This window comes from Dryobates pubescens, chromosome Z (assembly GCF_014839835.1).
Source record: "Dryobates pubescens isolate bDryPub1 chromosome Z, bDryPub1.pri, whole genome shotgun sequence".
NCBI lineage: Eukaryota > Metazoa > Chordata > Aves > Piciformes > Picidae > Dryobates > Dryobates pubescens.
The window spans coordinates 54,213,503-54,235,974 of record NC_071657.1 but is presented as its reverse complement, the minus strand read 5'-3'; the positions used below and the strand labels follow the sequence as shown (position 1 = coordinate 54,235,974).

Sequence of the window (22,472 nt, the reverse complement as noted above, 5' to 3'; positions counted from 1 at the left end):
TGTGTAAACATTTGCCTGCTGGTGCAAAGTACTGAATTAGGTCCTTATTTTCTTTTGCCAGTATGCAGGTTTTCCTTTACCTACCAAACCATCTTTATCTTGACACATTATCTCACTTCTGCTCTTCTCTTCCCCATTTTATTGCGAGAGTGACCAAGGGGCAGATGTCTGCAACGGCTGGCCCGTAACAGCAGGGTAAATTCATGCCTTTTCGCGTCTTGCCCCGTGTTTTCACATTTTTAAGATAACAGGTGCACCCAGCCAATCTTCATCTTTCAGGTAGGGTAAGCATGGGTGACTGGAGAGTTTATGACTTCGGAAACTCGGGGGCCTGGGTTTCACTAGCGGACGCATTTCTCCTAAGCGTCTGTGAACACTTAGCTATTCTAACGCCTGCCATTCCCCGGGAGGGGTAGGCCGCAGGCCCTGAGGGCCTCAGAGCCCCGCGTGGCCTGCGGGGCGGGGACCGCGTACGCAGTCATCCTCGGCCGCCATGGAGACGCCAACGGTCGCTACCCCAGCGCGCGCAATTCGCCGCCAGCGAGGACCTCGCGCCGGGGACCAAGCGGAAGGCGGGGACAGCTTAGGGGGCGGGCCACGCGGGCGGAGGGGGCGGATCCGCGTGCCGCGCCGAGTGCGGAGCGAGAGCTACCGGCCCCAGCGTAGTGGGAGGGGGCGTGGTGCGGGCCTCTCGCCCCCCGCCCCCGTGTTGTTGTCTCTTTACGGCCGAGGCGGTGGGCTCTCGCGAGATCAGCGTTGGCGCCGTGACCTCCATGTGAGAGTCGCTGCGCCTGGTAAACACTCCCCAGTTTGGGAGATGGCTCCCGGAGGCGCCCGTTAGACCTGGCTGCAGCTCTTCCAGCCAGACTCCGCCTCACCTTGTGCCACCTCGCGGGGCTCGCGGCGCGGGCGATCCGGAAGCTGCAGGGGATCGGATCGGGTCTCCTTCCCTCTCTGCGCCCCTCTGAGCGAGGTCGGCGGGCCGGCGGGCGGGGAGGCTCGCATCTGTTCCGCGGGATTTGAAACTCCAGCCCCACCGAGCAGAACAAAGAGCTGGTGAAGCGCTTGGCCCCCTCCCTTTACCCCTCGCACACAGCAGATTCGCACCCGGGGAGCAGACTCCATTTCCACCTCCTGCCCCAGACCTCCCTGCCTTCCCTGCGGCTGGCTGAGCGAGTGGGAGGGCACGCACCATGTGGATCCAAGTCCGCACCATAGACGGCACTGAGACCCAGACCATCGACGACCTGAGCCGCCTTACCAAGATCGAGTGCCTACGGGAGAAGATCCAGGAGACGTTCCGCGTGAGCCCCGGCCGCCAGCGCCTTTTTTACCGGGGCAAACAGGTGAGGCGGAAACGTCCCTATCTGGATGGCAGGGATGGAGACAGATGGGAGTTTCCCCCTTCTCCCGCGTCCCATGTTGGCTTCGGCTCTTTGTGTGGCCCGGCGCGGGGTCCCCATCCCCGCCCATGTGCATCGTCCTCTGGCTCCGGCTTTTGTTTACTCGCGTCCCGTTGGGCCTAGAGGGAGATGAGGGGCAGGAGGGAGGCAAAGCGTCTGGCCTGACAAGAGGATCTGAGACTCAGGGTGAGTTTCTTTCGTGCCCTCCTGCCCTCGTTTTCTTCCTAGGGCGAGCGGATGCTGGAGAAGCCTCTTTGTATGTTTGTTTTGCCACCTGAACCGCAGGAGGCTCCTCCCCCAGCCCCTGGCTGTAAGAGTGACAGGGCGGCCGGAGGAGTGCGAGGGGGAGCAAGCCCCTCCGCTGGCCTCTCTTCGCATGCCTCGGGAGTGGAGCGATGAGATCACCCTTAGGCAGCGCTGCTGCTAAGTAGGCCGGGCAGGGTGGAAGCGTGTGGCGCGGGTGTACGGCAGGCGGTTGCCACGGCGCAATGTCGCCCCCGGGGCTCGCACGTGGTGGGGGGGCAGGGAGCGGAGAGGCGGTGCGTAGTGCAGTGTCCCGTCAGTACCCGCTGCAGGGCCAGTGTGGTTCGCCCCTCCCCCGCCAAAGTGACGGGTGTTCGGGGCCCGCCGGCCGCCAACTCCTCCCACCGCCCCGCGGGAGGGTCCCGGGTCGGCACGTGATGGCTGGAGCCGGGGGTCGGTGGGGGCGCGGGGCCCGCGCGTAGTGAGGCAGCAGCGTGGGGTTCATTTGCACGGGTGCACCCTGGGCCTCACCAGTGCAGGGACCGGTGTGTAGCGGGAGGAGTCAGGCGACTGCTGGCAGTCCGAAGAGGCGCTACGGCCAGACCGGGGTCCGGTATTGCCGGAATGACTTGGCTGCAAGCCGCCTATGAGCTGACACTTCCCTTCCCGTTCCAGATAGGTTTTAATGCGAACAGATTGTCTCATGCTGTATCTTCGTTGACAAAGGGTGTAACCTTTCAAGTTGCATTACATAAACTGAATGCTATTACCTGGCAAAAAAGGTATTGGCTGTGTGATATAGTTTCAGGAGCTTGGTTCATAAGATGCACCTTGTTGCAGTGCCCATCTAAACTGAGTCATGGAAGGCAGTGAGATTTCTTCCTCAAAAAAGAGAGAAGGCGTGTCTTTACAAATAACACGGAAAAAGTAAGAAACAAGAATTCCAAGAAAATTAAGAAGCAATTTAATGGCTAAATGCTAAGCTTAGATTGTGAAAGCAATAACATGTTGGGGTTTGTGTTCCACAGACTGGTGAGTGAGCATTTGTGAGGACGTGCATATTGAGATCATTACAGACAATCTCATTCTGTGTGTCCCTGAAGTGACCAAATTGAGGAATGTCACTCTTGAAGTTGTGTAACTTGCTTAGCTTTGTGTGCCAGCACACCTCTACCTTTAGTGCTGAGCTTGATTTGGGACATAAGGTTTACCCAAGAAGCAGGGAAGGTGAGCTTGTGAGGGGTTGTGCATTTCCAAGTAGTCTGTCAGTAGCCAGGCCAATTAGCTTTGAGTATTTTAGTTAACAGATGTCTAAGAAAGTGGAATAGAGAAATAATGTAACTGAAGCTGCCTACATGAGCAGCACTTTTTAGTTTATTATGTAGTGTTTCCAGTTTTGGACACAGTAGGGGTCATGTTTAGTGAAGCCTTTTTGTATAGCTTCGCTCCCCATGTATGTCCATTTTCTTGAGAATGCATAGTTAATTCTAAATTTTCTTGATAGTTATGGATTGCTTTTCTGATTCCCATGATGCTAGTAAGTAGAAAAAGTCAGAAGAACTGGATGTAAAGAGATAAGAGCAAAGGAAACTGAACTTCAGCTCTTCCAGGGCTGTAATAAGAAACACAAAAAAGGGTTTTTCAGATTGATTTGAGATTAATTGGAAACAATGCATTGAGATGAAAACATGGAAAAGCTATTATGTAGTCCAAATTTTACCTGTTTTGTCTGGTTAGCACTCAGCGTGGTTAAACTTGTAGAGTCTGCTGGTAGAACTGTGATTTTGCTACTGAATACTGCTTACTATAGTGTCTCTGGCTACGTCAATAAATACTTTGACCTTGAAAGTGGTGGGTATATACAGACTGGGTACTTAACCAACTTCTAGAATGGAGAGGTATGAGCTTATAAGGATACAGCAGCCTGAGTCACCATTTGTGAGCTGAATTTTAGCAACTTCTTGTTCTTAGTTTGCCTTAGAGAATGGGTTCAAGTAACATTTTGAGCTAGAGCAGTTCTTTAGCAGTGTTGTCCAGGTCATGTAGCTGTATTGTCTGATTGTCTGATCTTCAGACACAAATGCAGGACCTTTGAAGTGGGTGGTATTTCACACTCCTCTTCTTAAGGGTTAAAATATCCTAGAAGTGCTGCTGAAAACCTGACGTTGAGGTTATGGTAGTGCTTTGGATTTTTTTTTTCCTCATAAAACCAGGGAAAAGCATTAGGTTGAACAAATAGGTTTTTGGTTTTTAGCTCTGACTGCCAGAAGGACCTACCATTTGCATGTGGCACTGAAGAGTGAGTGAGATGGTATTGGTCCTATGGCTTTATCTGGTCTCTGAGGACATCCTGGAATCTCTGCAGGTCCACATTTCTTCAGGGCTGAGTAAATTAGCCTGTCAGCCAGAGAGGTCAAGTCATTCTGTATACTGAGGTAGAAATTCCTGAGGAGAGGGAATAGTTCTCAATGGTGCAGTAACCTAGTTCGCAGTTAGCCAGGGAAGTCTACGGGATATAGAAACCTGCAGTGAGGTCTCTTAATTCCTTTCTTGAATAACTTGTGTCCTTGGCTGAAAGAGTTTCTTGAAGGGATACAAACTTCCTTATACTGGTATAAATCATATCTTAACTGGGCTTCACCATACATTATTCCCACATAAGTCTTTGTGTGTTGTTACATGTTAACTTACCAGTTTATTCAGTGTTAAATGCGCACGTGGAGTTCCTCTAATGTTCAGAAAAGACAGTCTGCCTTCTGGCAGCATATTCTGTCCTTACTGGAAAACCTATATAACATTTATCGATGAGAAATTATCCGTTTTACTCATTCAAGTGAGTAAGAGTCTGCAGTAGACACTTTTTTTCATGTTGGCCTACCATCAGGTCATCTTGACCTGAATATAGAGTTTTCTATGGAACGAAGATACAGTAATTTTGAAATTCTAGGATTCAGTTGCAGTGCTGGAAAAAATGTGCAGTAAAAATGTGTTGAAGTTTATTTAAACTTGCCAGAGAACTTAAGGTTGTCTGGAAGATTATAAGGGGATTAGTACCAATTTACAGTTCACATAGAACTGAATGTGCACACTGTTGTATTTCAACAATATTTATTGGTTATGGAACATACAAAAATAATGCATTGGGATCTTCCATCATCCTCTCCTATTCTGTTGGAATTTGAGCTTAGTGAAAACTTGTCAATGGCTGTTGTTGCTAAAGAAACCATCATTTCTAGTGGCTTTTCCATAGTGCTTACCAGAGTAATGAAAGAAGGACATTGAAGGCCAAACATTGCTTCCCGGAATATGTAAAAGGAAATTGCCTTTGAAGTTGATAATCTTGTTGGTGAGGAAGACACTCCAAATCTGTTTCGTGGGAAACTTCAGATTGAAGTGAGAATATTGAAGCCATTTATTTGATGTGAAAGTTTGAGAGTGTTGTGCACAGGAAGTGTGGTAGTATGTATCATGTTATTTAGCTGTACAAATTGATTCTTAAGTGTAATTCAGCCGGCCCATGCTGTAATGCCCAATGAGTCTAGGTGTTTGTTTTGGTAAATAGAGGGTTAGGGGGAAGTACTGAAGCTTGTAGTTTTGTATGAGAGCATCCTTTCAATACAGCAGCCTCAGTGAAACATACAGTTTAAAAGGTCACAATAGGACATGCTTTCTTTTTCACCTACAGCCTTTCTTATTCATGACCTCTTTAACTTCTGCTGACCAGGGCTTATGTGAGCAGTGGGCAGACTTTCATGTGAGTTTAAGCTTCTGAGCTTCAGTTTTGTGAACTGTTTATTTAAATGCTTCATAAATATTTCCAGCTTGGGTGATTTTTCCAGAAGGATAGAAAAGCATTATTTGTGGAGTCTTTCCCTGAAGAATGACATTGCTAAACCTATTTGTAAAACAATTCAGTTTCTTAACACAATCTCTTCCCAGCTTTATTTTGTTTGGAAAATAGTAAACATTTTCCCCATAAGCTGTCCAAACCCCATCTGCTTCAGGCAGAATCTGGATGTGAGAACTCTTCAACTGGAACAGTTACATTTTGGAGTAGTTGGGCAATCACTTCCTTTCTAGAACTTCTACATTCTTCGAAGCTGGTAGTGAGTAGCTTGGTGAGAGAGATGGTTCTCTGGACGCAGAGAATGAGATTCATATAATCAGACTACGTGCCAAAATTCCAGAAACACTTACAGAATATACTTTGAATTTGTCTGACAGTAGGTTTGATAGCCCTATTAGCAAGTTTTTCATATGATAGCAGAAGATGTTAAAGCTTCTTGTTAAATTTTTACTGTAAAGGTAGTAGTGCAACTTACCATTCCTTGTTACTATTATTCAAAGTACCTAAACAAACAGAAGGGAAAGTTGAAGCATATTTGAAAACTGCAGCCAGCTTTAAGGCTGTAGTTTGTGGCATACATATGCAATTCATGTAATCTAGGTGGTAGGGTTTAGTACTTGTGCTTTTAAAATGTGTCTGGAAGCTCTTAGAAACAGAGTATTTGTTTTTATGGGAAAAAGACCTTGCAAATTCTTAGATGTGGAACAGATGTAATATATTGCCTGCATTGACAGTTAGGCGATGAGGATTTCTGGTGATGGAATGTGATCAAATGTCTATATAATTTATGGTGATGGATGTTATGAGATGATTCTCTTCTTTGAAAGCTATTAACTGGATCTTTTCCATAACTGTTTAACTGTTAAATTATGCTAAGGTAATTACATTGATACTTGGCTGTTGTATTTATTTGTTTATTTTTTTAGTCTTTGTTATTGGTTATGGAAGGTTGAGATAATAACTAGTTCTTTCATTACAGGTGTCCTTACAATCTGCAGATAAGTCATTTGCTCTCCCTGGTATTACTGTTGCTGAACTTCAGTTGCCTGTGCTATAGAAGTCCATACCATCATACAGGAGGTACTTGACCACTCTCGTCTAATCAGCACAGAGGTGGATTAGTCTTTCCATGCTTCTAGGATTTCAGTGCAGCTTTATATTTTGACTCCTTTTTAAATAATTCAATAAACTGTCAGATCATCCTAAATGTCAGCCAGAAGATGCCAGAAACATTTATTTATTTAGTCATAAAACTACTGAGAAAAAAAGAAGAGGAACCTTGCTACTTTAATTTAATTTTCGAGATAGAAAGTAATGAGCCAATGTTCCTTTAATAGGGTTTAGCCCATATCTGAGAAGAAAATGTCATATCTAAACAGTAATTTTCTGCATCTCATGCAGTGATAAAACCTGAGCTTCTTAGTAACAAATTTAACTTGGAGAAGGTGCAAACTTGAATCCTGGAGGAGTCATTGGTTGAGATTGAGAATGATTGTCTTCAGCTTGGTATTCTGGTTAAGTCTAGAAGTCTTTCTAACAGCTATTGACTTTCATCTGTTTTCATATCGGCATTAATCTCATACACTGGACTGTACTGGATTATAGTCAGTCCAGATCAAAAAAGTAAAGTGTGTTAGTGATGCCTATACAGTGCAGATAATTTTGTAGTAATTGTGTTAAACCCACTGTTTTGTTTGAGAATGTGGCCTTAAAATGAGGGCGCCTGTGCTACTTAATTTTTGTTACAGAACTTCGGGAAAAGCTTGTCAGAGAAAGCTAAGAAAACTAGCATTGTTGACCGAGTATAAAGATGACTAAGGTACATTTATCATGATGTTTGTACTGAGATTGATGTGTAATTCTAGGCAGCATGCTAGGTTGTTGACTTGATGTAGTGTGCCACACTTCTCTTCATGGGGAGAGTTGAGGCAGCACCCCATGTTCACACTATGCTTTGATAAGCTTCTTGTTTATCACTCTCATTATTGAAGTGTCTTTATCAGATACTGGAAGCTTCTATATTCTTACTTCTCTAGGAACAGCTCTTGCTGTATGCTTTCTGCAGCATACTGTGGGAGTCTCTGTGAGGCTGATACCTATTTGAATTACGATTTGTTGAAAGTAAGACATGTGATACGATGCAATGTTATGAGTACGTTTTTTCTTCAAGTCCAGGCCAGATCATTAGCTGTTGTGTAACATGTCTAAACATTTAAGAGGGACCACGGTCTCTGATAGAAAGCCTAATTCATGTTACCTTGTTTGTGGGATTTTTGGTGGCATAATGTGTTTTCAGACTTTCTTCTGGGCTGCTTTGAAACGTGAATCTTGCGGCAGAAAAAAAATTGACTTGTTTGTTTGCTGTTCTTTAAAATGTTGTGATCTGCCTGTTCTAGAAGGATGTGGATCTAGAGTCTGAGAACTTCCTTTTCTAGATGTTTCACCTACTTCTGTGTTCCATTATGACTTTGTCACTTAAAAGAGAGTACTGGGAGACAGTAAGATGGTGCAGTGATTTTGTCTAACACTGTTGAACAGTAAGTTCCCTCTGAAATGAGGGAATCATCTACCCTTTGGATCTGTTTATTTTTAACAGAAAGCTACAAGGTCCAAAACACTAAAAAATAAGTTAATGTGAATATTGGAGAATATTGTCAATGCTAGGACTTTCAGTGGAGCTGTGTAAATTAAAGTGCTTTTAGTGGCAAGCAAGAAACATGTTTGTAAAATCTCAATCTGTTTATTTGGGCTTTCCTTTCATTGAGGAACTTTTTACAGAGGGAGGGATGAAAAGAACTGAAAAGGGTGACCTAGGATTTCTTTTGGTATTTCTCTCCAAGCAAGGTTAAAGTTATTTATTATAGCTATTTTTTTGTGAGACTGACAGGTGGTGCTTTATGGTTTCTGTTAGGATCTTTGCTAATAATGCCAACAGCAGTAAGGAAGGGAGAGTTAGGAGAAAACATTCAGGAGTTTCAAGGTGAAAACAGTGTGGACAGGGTGTCTTCATGACTGCACAGTGTACGTGCAGAAACTTCATTAAAAATACGGAGATGCAAGTCAGGCATGCACTTCAGAAAAAGTCTTCTGTAGACATGTGAGAAGCTGCTACTAAACCTCATGATGTGCAGTCTTTGCTTAAAGATGTTTGGGTGTAATTACTTGTCTTTTTATTCTCTAATATGATGAATTGTCTCAGAGGAGTTTTATCATGAAGAAGGGCATGGAATATGTTTTTGAACCCTCAACAATTACTGGTGCATCACTCAAAAAATGTTGCTGACAGCCACAGAACTGCCCCATGTGCAAGAAGATGGGATGTTTTTACTGGAATTATCTCCAGACAAGCTGCAGAAAGTACTGTTGAAACTGGATTTGCTCTAGGAGGAAGTGGATCTCCTGGAGTTGAAGATACTTTAAGACAGAACATATTAGGGACACCAATTCATTTAAAGATAGTGCCTTTATGTGGCTGGCTGTGAGAGTCCCTCTTATTTAGCTTGTGTCTCTGTTAAAATTGAGGCAACTGTACTTCCTTGGGAAACAGTTACAGTACACAGTTACTATAAAAACCTGACTACTACTGTAAATGTGGTGAATGAATTTAAAGACCCCAGAACCCTGAAGCATTCTGTTCAGATACCTGATAGTCCAGGTGTAGACTACTGTTTTCCATGTGGAATAAAAATGCTGTTCATGTTGAGCTGTGTTACGCTTAAGATCCTGATGTCTGCCTGTCATAGAGCCCCAGGACTCTTAAGAGACCTGTTTGACAAAATTAACGTTTGCCTATTTTCCAGTGCCCCACAAGGACTTGCAGTGACAGAGGTTCAGAAAAGTTCAGATAATGGATATATTTATTTATTTTTTTAAAGTGACAGATTCAACAGGTTCGGAATTGCTGGTGATAAATGCACTAACTGCACAAGTGATTGAGCTGAAGTTACTAAATCCCAGGTAACAACTAACACTGTTGGAGACTCAGATCTTTGCAATAGTATGATATGATTGGTAAAAGGCTATTTAATATTCAATAAACAGAGCAATTAATAAAAATATTATTAATTTTATTAATCATAAAAACCCCGTGAAAAATATCAATAAAACCTATTTGCAGGTTCGAGATGTTCAGTTGAGGAACAGATACCTCACCAGCAGGAACAAGGAACAATTTAAACAATATGTACAAAAATCCAGAAACGACAAACAGCACTTTAAACTGTAAAGAGAAAGGAACATCGGCAATGAAGCTGGCAGTTGCCCACAAGGAGGGGGGGGGAACTCCAGAATTCCCTAGGGCAACAGACCTTCAATAGATGCTTATAAAAATCAGATATTGTAGTTCCTCACTGATCCTGATACCTCCTGGCACAGTTGAGGATTTGAACAAAACCAAAATGGTGTCCACCACGTGGAAGCTGCAGGAGCAGAGTTTCACTTTCTGTTGGTGTCTGCAGCTTGTTGCTGAGACAGGATTTGCTCCCAAAGGCTTTGTAGCTGAAAGCTTTGTAGAAAGGAGGTTCTGCTGCTGCAATCCTTCTCAGGGGCACTCGTCGCTTCTCCCAGTCAAACAAAACTGTCCCGGGGACTTGGCTCCTCCGAGGGTTCGCCTCTTGGCCCAGCAAGACACATCTGTCTGCTCCTGGGCTTTACAACGCTAAAACAGCGAGGGGTCTTTGCGGTCCTGTCTGGGTAAACTGACTCTGCTTCCAAGTGAGGCTTGTGATTCCTTCCAGAGCATGGACAATTTCGAGGCAAAGCTCTGTCGCTTTGGGTTGGTACTTACAGAAGACAATAATGGCCAGTGACAACACAGATTGGGGGATAACACCCTGACATTGTAACCTATAGAAAGGCTTTTGTCCAAACGTGGCCAAAAGCACACCCACCTGCCCCACTCGGGCTCCAGGACATGTTCAGACAAGCCTGGGCAATGAAAACCCAGACCTGAAAAACCTGAAAAACAAGACCCACTGGCTCCTGCCTCAAAAATTCTTTTTGTCCCTTCTGGACAAGTGCTGATATATAATAAAAATGGCAGCAAAACTTAAGCCACATATTGAATGCCAGTTCTTGTCAAGAAGGGCATCCCTGTCTTGGGTGGAGGAAAAGGAACACAGACTGTTGACTGTCCTTATCTCTGCTAAATCCACAGTCTGGCGAGGTGATCTCCTTGTTGCTTTGTTGTTTATACCCTAGCCCTGTCTGTTTCTGCCTTCTGGGTGACATGTAGCATGCTTTGAGTGGAGAGTTGAGTAACACTGTCATACGTGTGTAGCATGTACACTGGATCCTTATGCTGAGTGATGTCAACTTTAGTATTAAATTTGCAGTTAATTAGGCAAAGTTTTTTACTTGGGCACTGTAGCCTTCAAAATCTGTTTTGAAGCTGTGTGTTTTGTTGCTTTAGCCTTGCTTCATTAGTTTTAGCTGAAACAGGACTGTCTAGCTTCACAAGACTTCCTTCAGCCATTTAACAGGCCAGCTGCATTGATCTTCATTCGCAGAGATAACATAAATATCTCTTGGTTTTCAGCATCTCAACCTTTATCCTTTGGTGCCCTAAATCAATCTGTATTCCTACCTCATGGTAAGCTAAGCTAAGTTATCCCTCAGGTTCTCTTTCTGCTTTGGATGTGAGCAAACTGTGTAATGAATTGCAGAAGCCCAGGAGCTAAGTGTCAAATATTACGTAGTAAAGGTGATTGAAATTTTCTTGGCCTGAGTTGGTCCCATTGGCCCAAAATTTGCTAACGTACACTTAAATCTTATTTTTAATTTTCAGTGAGGTTTATCACTAGTAGATACCAGTTAGAGATTTATTTGAATTCTTCTATAAAAATACTAAGTGACATTGACAGTTCCAGCAGTCTTGCAGGCAGAAAAGGTTTGTATATCAGTCTTGAGATGATTACTTCATCTCTGCAAACTAATGTACCTTCTCAGTAACTCCTGTGAACAACTCCTAACCAAGCTTTATTAGTGAATTTAGGATTGAAGCTTTCTCCCTTTACACATTTCCTGTTGAAGAACTTAGTAGAATGCATGTAATGCCTCTGCAGAATGACTGATGTCACTTTTCATCCTACTGTGTTACCTAAACAGTTCTTGTACATTCATTGTAGTTTCTGTCATCTTTGTTGTAGATGTAGGCTCTCCTTTAGTTCCTGGAAAAGAAAACCTCAGAAGATGGTCAAAGGCACCCTTCTGTAAGCTATTAAAGATGGTGATTGTGAGGTGGAATGGCTGCATTAAGGAGACCCAGGAACATACCCTCTTGGATCACACTTTAAGAGTACAAAATAATTAGTGCTTTTGGGGAAGGTTTCTGTATACACCATATAATCCATAATGATCTGTCCTTCTGCTGGGTCTTGTAGAGAAGTTGATGTGACAGTAATTGGTAAATTTCTTGTCAGGCATATTTTTTTCCAAGTAATGGGGTATTGTACTGCACTCTGCCATGATTATTCGTGTTTGTGTAAGTGCAGTATCTATGTTCTTTTAAAGTAATTCATGGCTTGCTCTTACAAGGCAGTTCTAACAGTAACAAGTAGGTTTCAGTTCTAGTATTGCATGTCAATAGCTACTGTTGCACAGTAGTTTTAAGTACAGTGTTGTCTTACCTCTAAGTATTTGTAACAACTTTCACAGAATTAATGATGCTGGAAAAGACATCTGAAATCATCAAGTCCAGCCTAACACCACAACATCAGCTAAACCATGCCACCATTTCACAAGAAGTATTTTGAAATCGATAGTGCCTATAACTATGATCTGTGAAAATACCTTTAAAAGATGCCATCTGTTTCTCTACTTCTGGATCTATAGTATAGTGAAAGAGTATAAGATATGGTAAATCTAGCTGTTCTTTAGTGTCACTTAATTCAGAATATGCTAATGAATCTTTAAAGGCTTTTGAAGCATGCCAGACATTGAGGGAAAAAAAAATAAAGGAAACAAAAAAGATGCATTTTAATGACAGTAGGATCAGTAGACCTGGAAAATGTCATAAATGAAATTGTCTGTTCGGTTATTTTTGCCATAGTATATGCTCTAGTCACCATTAAGAAATAGTAACTGATTTGAAGGAGATAGAGCTTGCTTATTTGGTACTTGCCTGATTACTTTTGTTTCTGGTTTGCTGTGAATGACTAGTGTCATTAAATGCTTATAATTAACATGTAGTATTTCTTTTAAATAGACTGTGCAGGCCAACATATATTTGGAGAATCTTCTTAGTATATTTATGCATCAGAGTGAGATGAAATAATTTATATATTTATGTACCTATTTTTTAGAAGCAGGCATACCATAAAGCTGACTGAGGAAGTGGTCAACACTTATGTCACAAATTGTCGGTCTGATTTTGATGAATATTTTTTTTAACTTTTCTGAGCTGAGTATTCAACCTGTCCGTGAGGTTATTTGGAACTCAATTCAATAATGCTACTATGAATTTTGATGACATAGGCAATATTTGCTGGGAAATAATGGGGGGAGGGGGAGTGTATGTGTTTGTGTGGAGTTGCTTTTACATGGTTTTGGGATTTTCATGGGGTTGCTCTTTTGTGTAAGAAACACTATTTCAGGAAGAATTTAAATGCAGTTGTCAGTAGAAAGGAGGGTATCATGCTTTCTAGCCTCCTGTCTATTAGTATTGAGATGTAGTGATAGGTCCTGAATTTCTTGCATCTTATACTCCATTAATAATTAGAATTTGAAAAGTAATCTTGCAGTCCTGGAGCAATTTGAAACAGAAGGGGAAAAACTTATCTCGAGGAACCGGTATAATGTAAAGTGATGTGCTGTGCTACTGTGTTCTTATTTTAATAGCTTGAGTGTAGCCTCAGTGACCGTGATCTCGTTGTATTAACATCACCATAGTGTCAGTAATTCAAGAAATAACTTTTTATCATTCTTCTCCTGTTGTGGGATGAAGTTCTTTAAACACTGTTTTCCAAATTTTTACTTAAAGCATTTCAATTGTCGGTGATGCAGTAATGCTGGGTATAGATGTATTTGTAGCTCTACACATTATTTCTTGCAAATAGCATGTGAACTTGTTTTTAGTAGTTGATATTTGTTTCTTTACTTTGCGACACTGCCTTGGTCTAAATCTATACAGTTGCTAATAATCTGGCAACATTTTTTGCTTGTACTGTAAACAGGTGTTCTTTCCCTATCACAGAGCTAAACTCTACATTCTACCTCATTTGAAGTGTGCTTTCCTTGCTTCTGTTACTGTGCTTTCAGGTTTGATGATGATGTCATTAATCATCGAGTAGTTTAGTCATAAAATAATCATAAATTTTTTGCAGGAATATAAAAACTCCACAAAACTCCACAACCACTTGAGCACAGAATAGAATGCTAATTCATTATAAATTAATGTTGTAAAATAGACAACTTCGTGGGCACGAGTTATTCTGGTGACCATTTAGTTCACATTTATCAAAGCTGACCTCTTTGATTCCTATGCAGGAGTAGGCAGTCTGTGCATCATGGTGGGAGTATGCGTCAGTAGAGAAGGCTGCTTCTTTCTCAAGGCCTAGTCTAGGTATGTTATACTTTCTAAATATGTGCAATATAACTATTCCTGGACAGATTATTTTTTAAAGGGGGGAGGTGTGGGTTTTGGGGTTGGTTTGTGGGGTGTTGTGGGTTTTTTTGGTGGTTTGGTTTATTTTGATTGGTTGTTTGGTTTTCTTTTTCCCTTATGCTAATAGGAAGAATTCAGTTCTTTTTTTCAGATCCTACTGGTTACCTCATTATTGTAGATCATTCAGGCTGTTTGTATTTAGATCTTCAATGACTGGCTTTAAACTGCAGAACCTCAAAACATTTTTCTGTCAGCCTGCACACGGCATGTCCTGAGAAAAAGGGTACAATGACTATTTCTGTGCTCTGATGCTTGTGTATTTTGATTGGGATTAAATTAATGAGGCGGGAATTATAAAAAACCAGTAATTTTTATTTTCCAAAAAATCCTGCCCCAAAATTGTGTACAAACTGATTAAATTTATATACAGGTTCTATTCGGTCATGAATTCTACAAGCATGCTTGTGGGCAACTTTAGTACAAGTTAGAGAATTCAGAAAATGGAAAAGGCTAAGCCACGAAAAGCTTTACCCCACTTATAAATAGGAAGCAAACCAGGACCTTGGGGAAAGCCAATGAGAAGGTCCATTGTACTCGTGAGAACAGAGCAGGAGTTTGGAGATGGTCCCTAGGTCTCTCTTCAGTGGCTGGCTCCATAACTGCAAGTTTATAATCCAATTTGTGGATAATGAAGCATGAATCCAAAGTAGAAGAGATCTGCCAAAATCCAAGTGTTCTTAGACACAGCTGCCATGAGACAAAACGCGTGGGGTGACACTGTCAGAACAGTGCAAGAGAAGCTGCACTGCTGACTTGTCCCAGCAAACAGCCACAGGTTTACAGCATGCAGGGTTACTCTGGCATGAAGCAGGGAGCAGGACCCCAGGGTGGGCAGGTCCAGGGAGAAGCCAGGTCCTACTGCTCCTCTCTCCAATTTGACCACGAGTCCAGAGCGAGAACAGAGTGAATCCAAAATGAGAGCACAGACTGCTTTCTGGTCACTCTGTTTAAGAGTTTCCTAGACATTGTGTCCAGTGCCAATATATACTGGGTGCAAAGAACCCAGACAGTCACAATTCCAAATCCCAGTATGGGCTTCCCCCCACAAGTGAATAAATGTGAGGGGCGTCAGCTTCCCAGCAGGAAGAATGGGCACTTTTTTACCTGTCCCCTAGGGAGAGGAGAAGGCAATTTGGCACCTTCATCTTCCCCCATCAAACCTTTGCTGATGGAGGTGGTGGAAAGGGGGTTTGGAGCGCCCAGTAAGTGTGTTGCAGATGTCCTACTGATTTATTAATTTTTTTAAAAAACAAAACAAAACAAAAAAACCCCCACAAAACCAAAAAAACCCCCACCATTCTGCAACAGAAGAAATCACATGGTGGGGGATTGAATCTTCAAAGTAGGCCTGGAGTAGTGCTCAGAAACAGGACCAGCTCAAAAAATGTGAATCTTCTTACCCTTCTCCCTTTCAAATGTATTATTGCAGGGTTATTGTTTGTTTTTGGTGTATTTAGATTTTGTACTTCTTTAATAGGCTTAACAAACTTCTTGTGGTGTGAGGGAACTGCGGTTGTTAATCCTAGAGAAGAGAAGGGGAACCTTGGGGGACACTAGAGGTGACTTCCAATACCTGAAGAGATCCTACAGGAAGGCTGGAGAGGGACTTCCCATAAGAGTGTCTAGCAGCAGGACAAGAGGGAATGGTTTTAAGCTGAGGGAGAGCAGATTTAGACTAGATTTTAAGAAGAAGCTCTTCTGCGTGAGAGTGGTGAGACTGGAATAGGTTGCTCAGGGAGGCTGTGGATGCCTCCTGCCAAGGAGTGTTCGCAGCCAGGTTGGATGAGGCTTTGAGTGGCTAAGTCTAGTGGAGAGGAGTCCCTGCCCATGACAGGGAGGTTGGAGTAGATGATCTCTAAGGTCCTTTCCAACTTAAGCCTTTCTGTGATTCTTTGAAAAGCACTTAAGTCTGGATTGTGTTAAGGCTGCAAGAATACTTCTGTCCCCTTTGTTTGAAGAAGAAAGGTTTGGAACATTTTGATGCAATGAGATGGGAAAGGTTATCTCTACAACTACCTGAAGGGAGGTTGTAGACAGACGGATGTTGGTCTCTTCTCCCAGGCAGCCAGTACCAGAACAAGAGGACACAGTCGCAGGCTGCACCAGAGGAGGTTTAGGCTCGATGTTAGGAAGAAGTTCTATACAGAGAGAGTGATTGCCCATTGGAATGGGCTGCCTGGGGAGGTGGTGTAGTCACCATCATTGGAGGTGTTCAGGAGGAGACTTGATGGGGTGCTTGGTGCCATGGTTTAGTTGTTTAGGTGGTTTAGATTGGTTGATGGGTTGGACGTGATGATCTTGAAGGTCTCTTCCAACCTGGTCTGGTCTATTCTATTCTAATCGTGATAAGAAGTAGCTTGCTACTCAGTGTGAAGCCCTATCCTAAAGTGCCAATCAGTAAGTCAGTGTTGGTAGTCAGTCACCTGCAGAATAACACTTGCTGACGACTTCCATTTTGAAATGTGTATTAGTTTAGCAGCTACAGAGTTTAACAGAGTTTTATCTGCAGTTGTTTGAACTGTTTGAAAAGTCAGTTGAACAAGGGTTTGTTCCCATGGCTCTTGGGAACAGGCAACTAGATCACTTACAGTTACACTGAAACAAACTATTGAGTACTTTGGTTTACACATCCCTGCTGTAGGTACAGTAGTCGGCAGCAATAGGGTGAGTAAATTTTAACAAAGATACTAAGTTTGTGGAAGAACTGATGAGTTTCTTGAGTGTCAGCTTATGTCCATGCACTTCAGATTTGTTTTAAAAAAGCAGAGGGGATGAAAGAAGAAGCATGCATTCCACTTCTGTCTATGTTGACATGCTCGAATGTTACACAAAACTCTGATAGTGAGATGGAGAATTCCTTCCCACTTTTTTTTTTCCTGCTTCTTCCTGCCTTTTTTTTAAAAAAATAATTCATACCAATGCATCAGCTCATGAAAACACAAATGCTGGAAAAATTCCTCTGACAGTGATGTTTATTCTGCAAAAAAGGTCAGATAAAATTTTGTTGCAAAAGTAGTGTGGAAACAGAAGGGATATATTTTAGTTCTGCATGGTGTTGGTTTTGTTTTGTTTTTGTTTTGTTGTTGGGTTTTTTGTGTGTGTGTGTTTTTAACTCCACTGCAAGGGTGAAGTAAGATAAAACTAGGCAAATTCTAGTTTTGATGTTCCAAAGCAATGTGTTATACTTTGAGGTAAATAAAATCTCTGCTTCAAAGATGTATTAACAGTGTTCAACTGAGCAAGGCAGCGTTGGCCAATACCCACTGTTTTTCTACTCTTCTGTTATACTTGGTGTTTTTTGGTGTGAGTTTTTTATCCTAATTGTAAGTAGGTGAGATAATCAGGTAAAATAAAGATGTGTGGAATGGGGCGCAGAAGAATGTTGTAGTAATGGTGTGCTATATATGATTTAAAAGCATCTATTCTGGTGTTCTGCAGGATCTCTTTGGATCTGGAACATAGTGAGGCCTGATGTGCAAAGTTGTATGGGTGAAACAATGCATGTTTCTTCATTATTTTATAACTGTTTTTAAGCTGACCAGTTGAAAGACTGAGTTTCAATGAATAATCTTGTTTTGATTTTAGGCTAGGGAATGGGGAGCCTTGGCTAAACAGGAAATACAACTATTTTTGAATGCTCTCAATTTGGGAGATTTCTTTTCATAAACTTGAGGGCATAGTATTACTTTTGGAGTTGCTTCCCTCTAAGTGTAGTTGATGTTGCACGGTAATTTCAGATCTTACAGTTCTTAAACCATTTCTATGTAATTCTGTTTATTTAGGAAATATTTTCCGAAGTATTAAGCATACATCAGGCCCTGCCTTGCTTTCTGGAAAAGAATGAGTGTGTCAGTTGTGAAGTTATGTAGCTGAAATCTATACAACACAATGATTGCTAATATAAAAATTCTCATTTGTATTTATTGTGTACTACATGTAAGTGACAATATATATACTACTAGTTTTTTAAATAACAAATTGCTGTGTTGTCTTGGGTGTTAATGCATAATTAATGTCCAGACTCTGTAAAAATGTCTGTTTCTATTATGAAGAGTTTCAGTGATTTTCATTGGATGAAATCATGGCAGGTAACTTGATGAGAGTTTGTTTTTCATATACTCAATATACGGGCTTTTAGTTATTTGAAATACATGTCTTGCCTTTTCTGCTCCATACAAATACTATCTGTGAAAGGAAGGTACAGAAACTCCATGGGTGTCTCAAGGTAGAGTTTACAAGTATACCTTTCTTTTGGCAGCTAGAAGATGGACACACTTTATTTGACTACAATGTTGGACTGAATGACATAGTTCAGCTTTTGATACGTTCTGAATCTGAAGCTCCCACCACTGCTGCTGTTACAGATCAAGATGGAGAAGATAATCACTGTGCTGTTTCCAACTGCAAGAACAAAGTCAAAAAAACAAATAATGGATCACCCAGTCAGCCATCTACATCCTCTCGCTCATTTCTCATTGACCCTGGCATTGGATTGTACAAGGTATGTACAATCTTTAAAAGCTGGAAATTTGCCTCACGCTTGTGGATTTAACTTTATTGGTAAAATCTGCTCTTTTATGCTATAAAAGTGTATATCCTCATTGCATTCCTTCATGATCTGAAATAATTCCTCAATTTGACATGTCAAATTGACTTGATTTAAACTGACTCTTGCAGAGTCATGAAATTATTTTTGTATCAGGCTCACTGCTACTGTAGATTTCAGGAGCGTTCATAAACACTGATGTGTTGTTTTCTCCCAAATACATTCTCCAAAATATTTAAGGGAATTGTGAAACAGAAATCCCTTTTGTGAGCAGAAGAACCTTATAAAAAAAAACAGAAATACATTTGTGGAAAAGTATAGTTTTCCCCCACTTAGTTTTCTCAAGCTTGCTGAACACTTGTTTTAATACTCATGTTTCAGTGCATAGATAAATTATGAAGTAGAAAATGTCTTTAAATTGTGATATAATGATTACTCATTTATTACAGGATTTTTAGGAATCATGTATAGCATAGTCATTGTTAGTTTTGTACCTTATTGAATTTTTTCAATACTGTTGTGTAGGATTATGTCAGTGTACCAGAAGTTTAAATAGAAAAGGGGTAGTTTCCAGATAGCTAGCCCATTTGATAACTTAAGTAGGATGTGTATGTGCAGGGAATGGTAGCTTTTTACCTCCTATTTGAGTATTTCTCTTAAATAAGAAATCTCAGTAACAGTAATTCTTCTGATGTAAAATGCCACAAATGAGAAGGAAAAGGAAATTGAGGCTACTGTATGTATACAAGTTAATCTCAGTTAGAGGAACAATGTTACTGAGACCTGTTGCCCCGATGGGAAGCTGGCTTAATTAAGTAAATTGTCCTTAATACCTAAAACATCAAGTAAAAGTAATCTACATTACCGTAGCATTCTCTGCAGTGAGTTTTATTGATTCTTTGAGAAATGAGGGAGTCAAAAAAAAACAGTAGCTTGAACATGGACACACAACCTTGTATGCTTTCTTTTCTTTTCTTTTATCTCCATTGTGCTGGGGGGGAAAAAATCAGTTCTTCAGTTATGATGCTTTACAGTTAATTGAGTGTAAAAGGAAATACCAGAAAAGATAGTGAGAGGGAATACTGTTGAGAGAATCAGTTGAATAAAGGAGTTTTGAGAAAGATAAAAATTGTGAGGTAACTTCTTAGCTGGTTTATTGAAGATCAAAACAGGAAGTAGAATGGAGAATGTTAATACTGGCAAACATACTGAAGAAAACCTATTCCATTGAGTCAGCTGGAATTTTTGTGATCTCTACTACTGGAGACCTAACTCTTTACTCTTCACTACTGTAAATTGAGTATTTTTTCAGCCAACCATATAGAGAAAAATAAAGCTACAGTCATTACATTCTTTGCTAGTTGTAGATAGAATACATAGAATACATAGAATAAACCAGGTTGGAAGAGACCTTCAAGATCATCGCGTCCAACCCATCAACCAATCCAACTCCGCCCAAGCAACTAACCCACAGCACCAAGTACCCCATCAAGTCTCCTCCTGAAAACCTCCAGTGATGGTGACTCCACCACCTCCCCAGGCAGCCCATTCCAATGTGCAATCACTCTTTCTGCATAGAACTTTTTTCTAACATCCAGCCTGTATCTCCCCTGGCGCAGCCTGAGACTGTGTCCTCTTGTTCTGGTACTGCTTGCCTGGGAGAAGAGACCAACATCCGTCTGTCTACAACCTCCCTTCAGGTAGTTGTAGAGAGTAATAAGGTCACCCCTCAGTCTCCTCTTCTCCAGGCTAAGCAACCCCAGCTCCCTCAGCCTCTCCTCATAGGGCTTATGTTCCAAACCCCTCACCAACTTTGTTGCTCTTCTCTGGACTCGTTCCAGCAAGTCAACATCCTTCCTAAACTGAGGGGCCCAGAACTGGACACAGTACTCGAGGTGCGGCCTAACCAGTGCAGTGTACAGGGGCAGAATGACCTCCCTGCTCCTGCTGGCCACACTGTTCCTGATGCAGGCCAGGATGCCATTGGCCCTCTTAGCTGCCTGGGCACACTGCAGGCTCATGTTCAGTCTACTGTCGACCAGCACCCCCAGGTCCCTCTCAGCCTGACTGCTCTCCAGCCACTCTGACCCTAGCCTGTAGCTCTGCATGGGGTTGTTGTGGCCAATGTGCAGAACCCGGCACTTGGATGTGTTAAATCTCATGCCGTTGGACTCTGCCCATCTGCCCAGCCTGTCGAGGTCCCTCTGCAGAGCCTCTCTACCCTCCAGCAGATCAACTCCTGCCCCCAGCTTGGTGTCGTCAGCAAATTTACTGATGATGGACTCGATGCCCTCGTCCAGATCATCAATAAAGATGTTAAAGAGCAAGGGGCCCAGTACTGATCCCTGGGGCACACCACTGGTGACTGGCTGCCAGCTGGATGTGGCACCATTCACTACCACTCTCTGGGCTCGGCCCTCCAGCCAGTTCCTAACCCATCTCAGTGTGCTCCCATCCAAGCCATGGGCTGACAGCTTGGCCAGGAGTTTGCTATGGGGAACGGTGTCAAAGGCCTTGCTGAGGTCCAGGTAGACTACATCCACAGGCCTCCCCACATCCACCAGGCGGGTCACCTGATCATAGAAGGAGATCAGGTTGGTCAGGCAGGACCTGCCCTTTCTAAACCCATGCTGGCTGGGCCTGATCCCTTGGCCATCCTCTAAGTGTTGTGTGATTGCACTCAGGATGACCTGCTCCATAATCTTTCCTGGCACTGAGGTCAGGCTGACAGGCCTGTAATTCCCTGGCTCATCCAACCGGCCCTTCTTGTGGATGGGTACCACGTTGGCCAGCTTCCAGTCAGCTGGGATCTCTCCAGTGAGCCAGGACTGATGAAAAATAATGATGACAGTAGGAACACAGAATTTCTACTTAGAGAATTAAGAGACTTAATGTATTTTTAGCCAATGATAAAATTTAAAGGTAGTCAATTGTTTAAAAACCAGTCAGTTAGAAAGGCCACAAACAAAGCTATGTCAGATGGCTAAAGAGATGGATATATTTAATTACCTTGCATTTGCCTGTTTGTCAAAGAAAAAGGAGTTGTTGTATGAAGGATAGCTTGTTATATCTTTCATGTCTGAAAAAGTCCTGTGCCTCAGTGATTCTGCATCCAGAGGGAGACTCAGGGAAATAATCTGTTAGTTGCTTACTCCATGTTCTGAATACTCTCTACCTCTGTGACTGCTTTCTCTTTGTGATTTCAGCTGCCAAAAGGAAAGGTAGCCAGTTTAGAACCTGTAATTAAGTAGACATGATTTTGGAAATAATGGTTAATTAAATTATTGCTAGATGGTTAAAATAGCGGTTTAAACAGAGTTCCTCTAGGTAGTTACTGTACGTTATGTGAGTCATAGTCATTTTCAGTGTTTTTTACTGCAGTTGTACCTGACATATAATGTTTGCATGGGCACTGAAGGACTAATAGTGGGTGGAGTTAAATGCAGCTCCTCTTTCTTGTTAATGAGACAAAACTGTCAGTGGGGTTTGGTTTAAGAACTGGGATCCCATCCCCAGATGGACTCAGCATCCCTGAAGGACACTACTTTGGGTAGGTAGGGTACCCAGGGCTGATCTCTGATGCCAAAAATGAGGAATACAAGGTAAGCTACAAGAGAGGAATGTGTTTGGGAATGAAGTATTAATGTTAGAAAAACAAAGGTCTTTCAGAAGAATATGTGTGTTTCCCCATCTGATTCTCAGACAGTTTTCGTAACTTTCATCCAAAACTCTCTAACTGTAGCAAAAACCTCTGCCTGTAACAAATACATT

The 22,472-nt window shown here is 42.1% G+C and overlaps 1 protein-coding gene across 2 annotated transcripts in view; it reads left to right on the top strand.

Moving 5' to 3' along the window:
* Nucleotides 1-659: 659 nt before the first annotated feature.
* Nucleotides 660-22,472, top strand: part of UHRF2 (ubiquitin like with PHD and ring finger domains 2) — a 96,864-nt gene continuing 75,051 nt past the window's right edge. The window contains exons 1-2 of one of the 2 annotated variants that reach the window (XM_009902886.2): nt 660-1,346; nt 18,414-18,656. In XM_009902886.2, coding sequence (XP_009901188.2) covers nt 1,194-1,346; nt 18,414-18,656 — 396 coding nt within the window. In that variant the 5' untranslated portion in view covers nt 660-1,193. The remainder of the gene's footprint in view (nt 1,347-18,413; nt 18,657-22,472) is intronic. The other variant, XM_054178780.1, reaches the window with a different exon arrangement.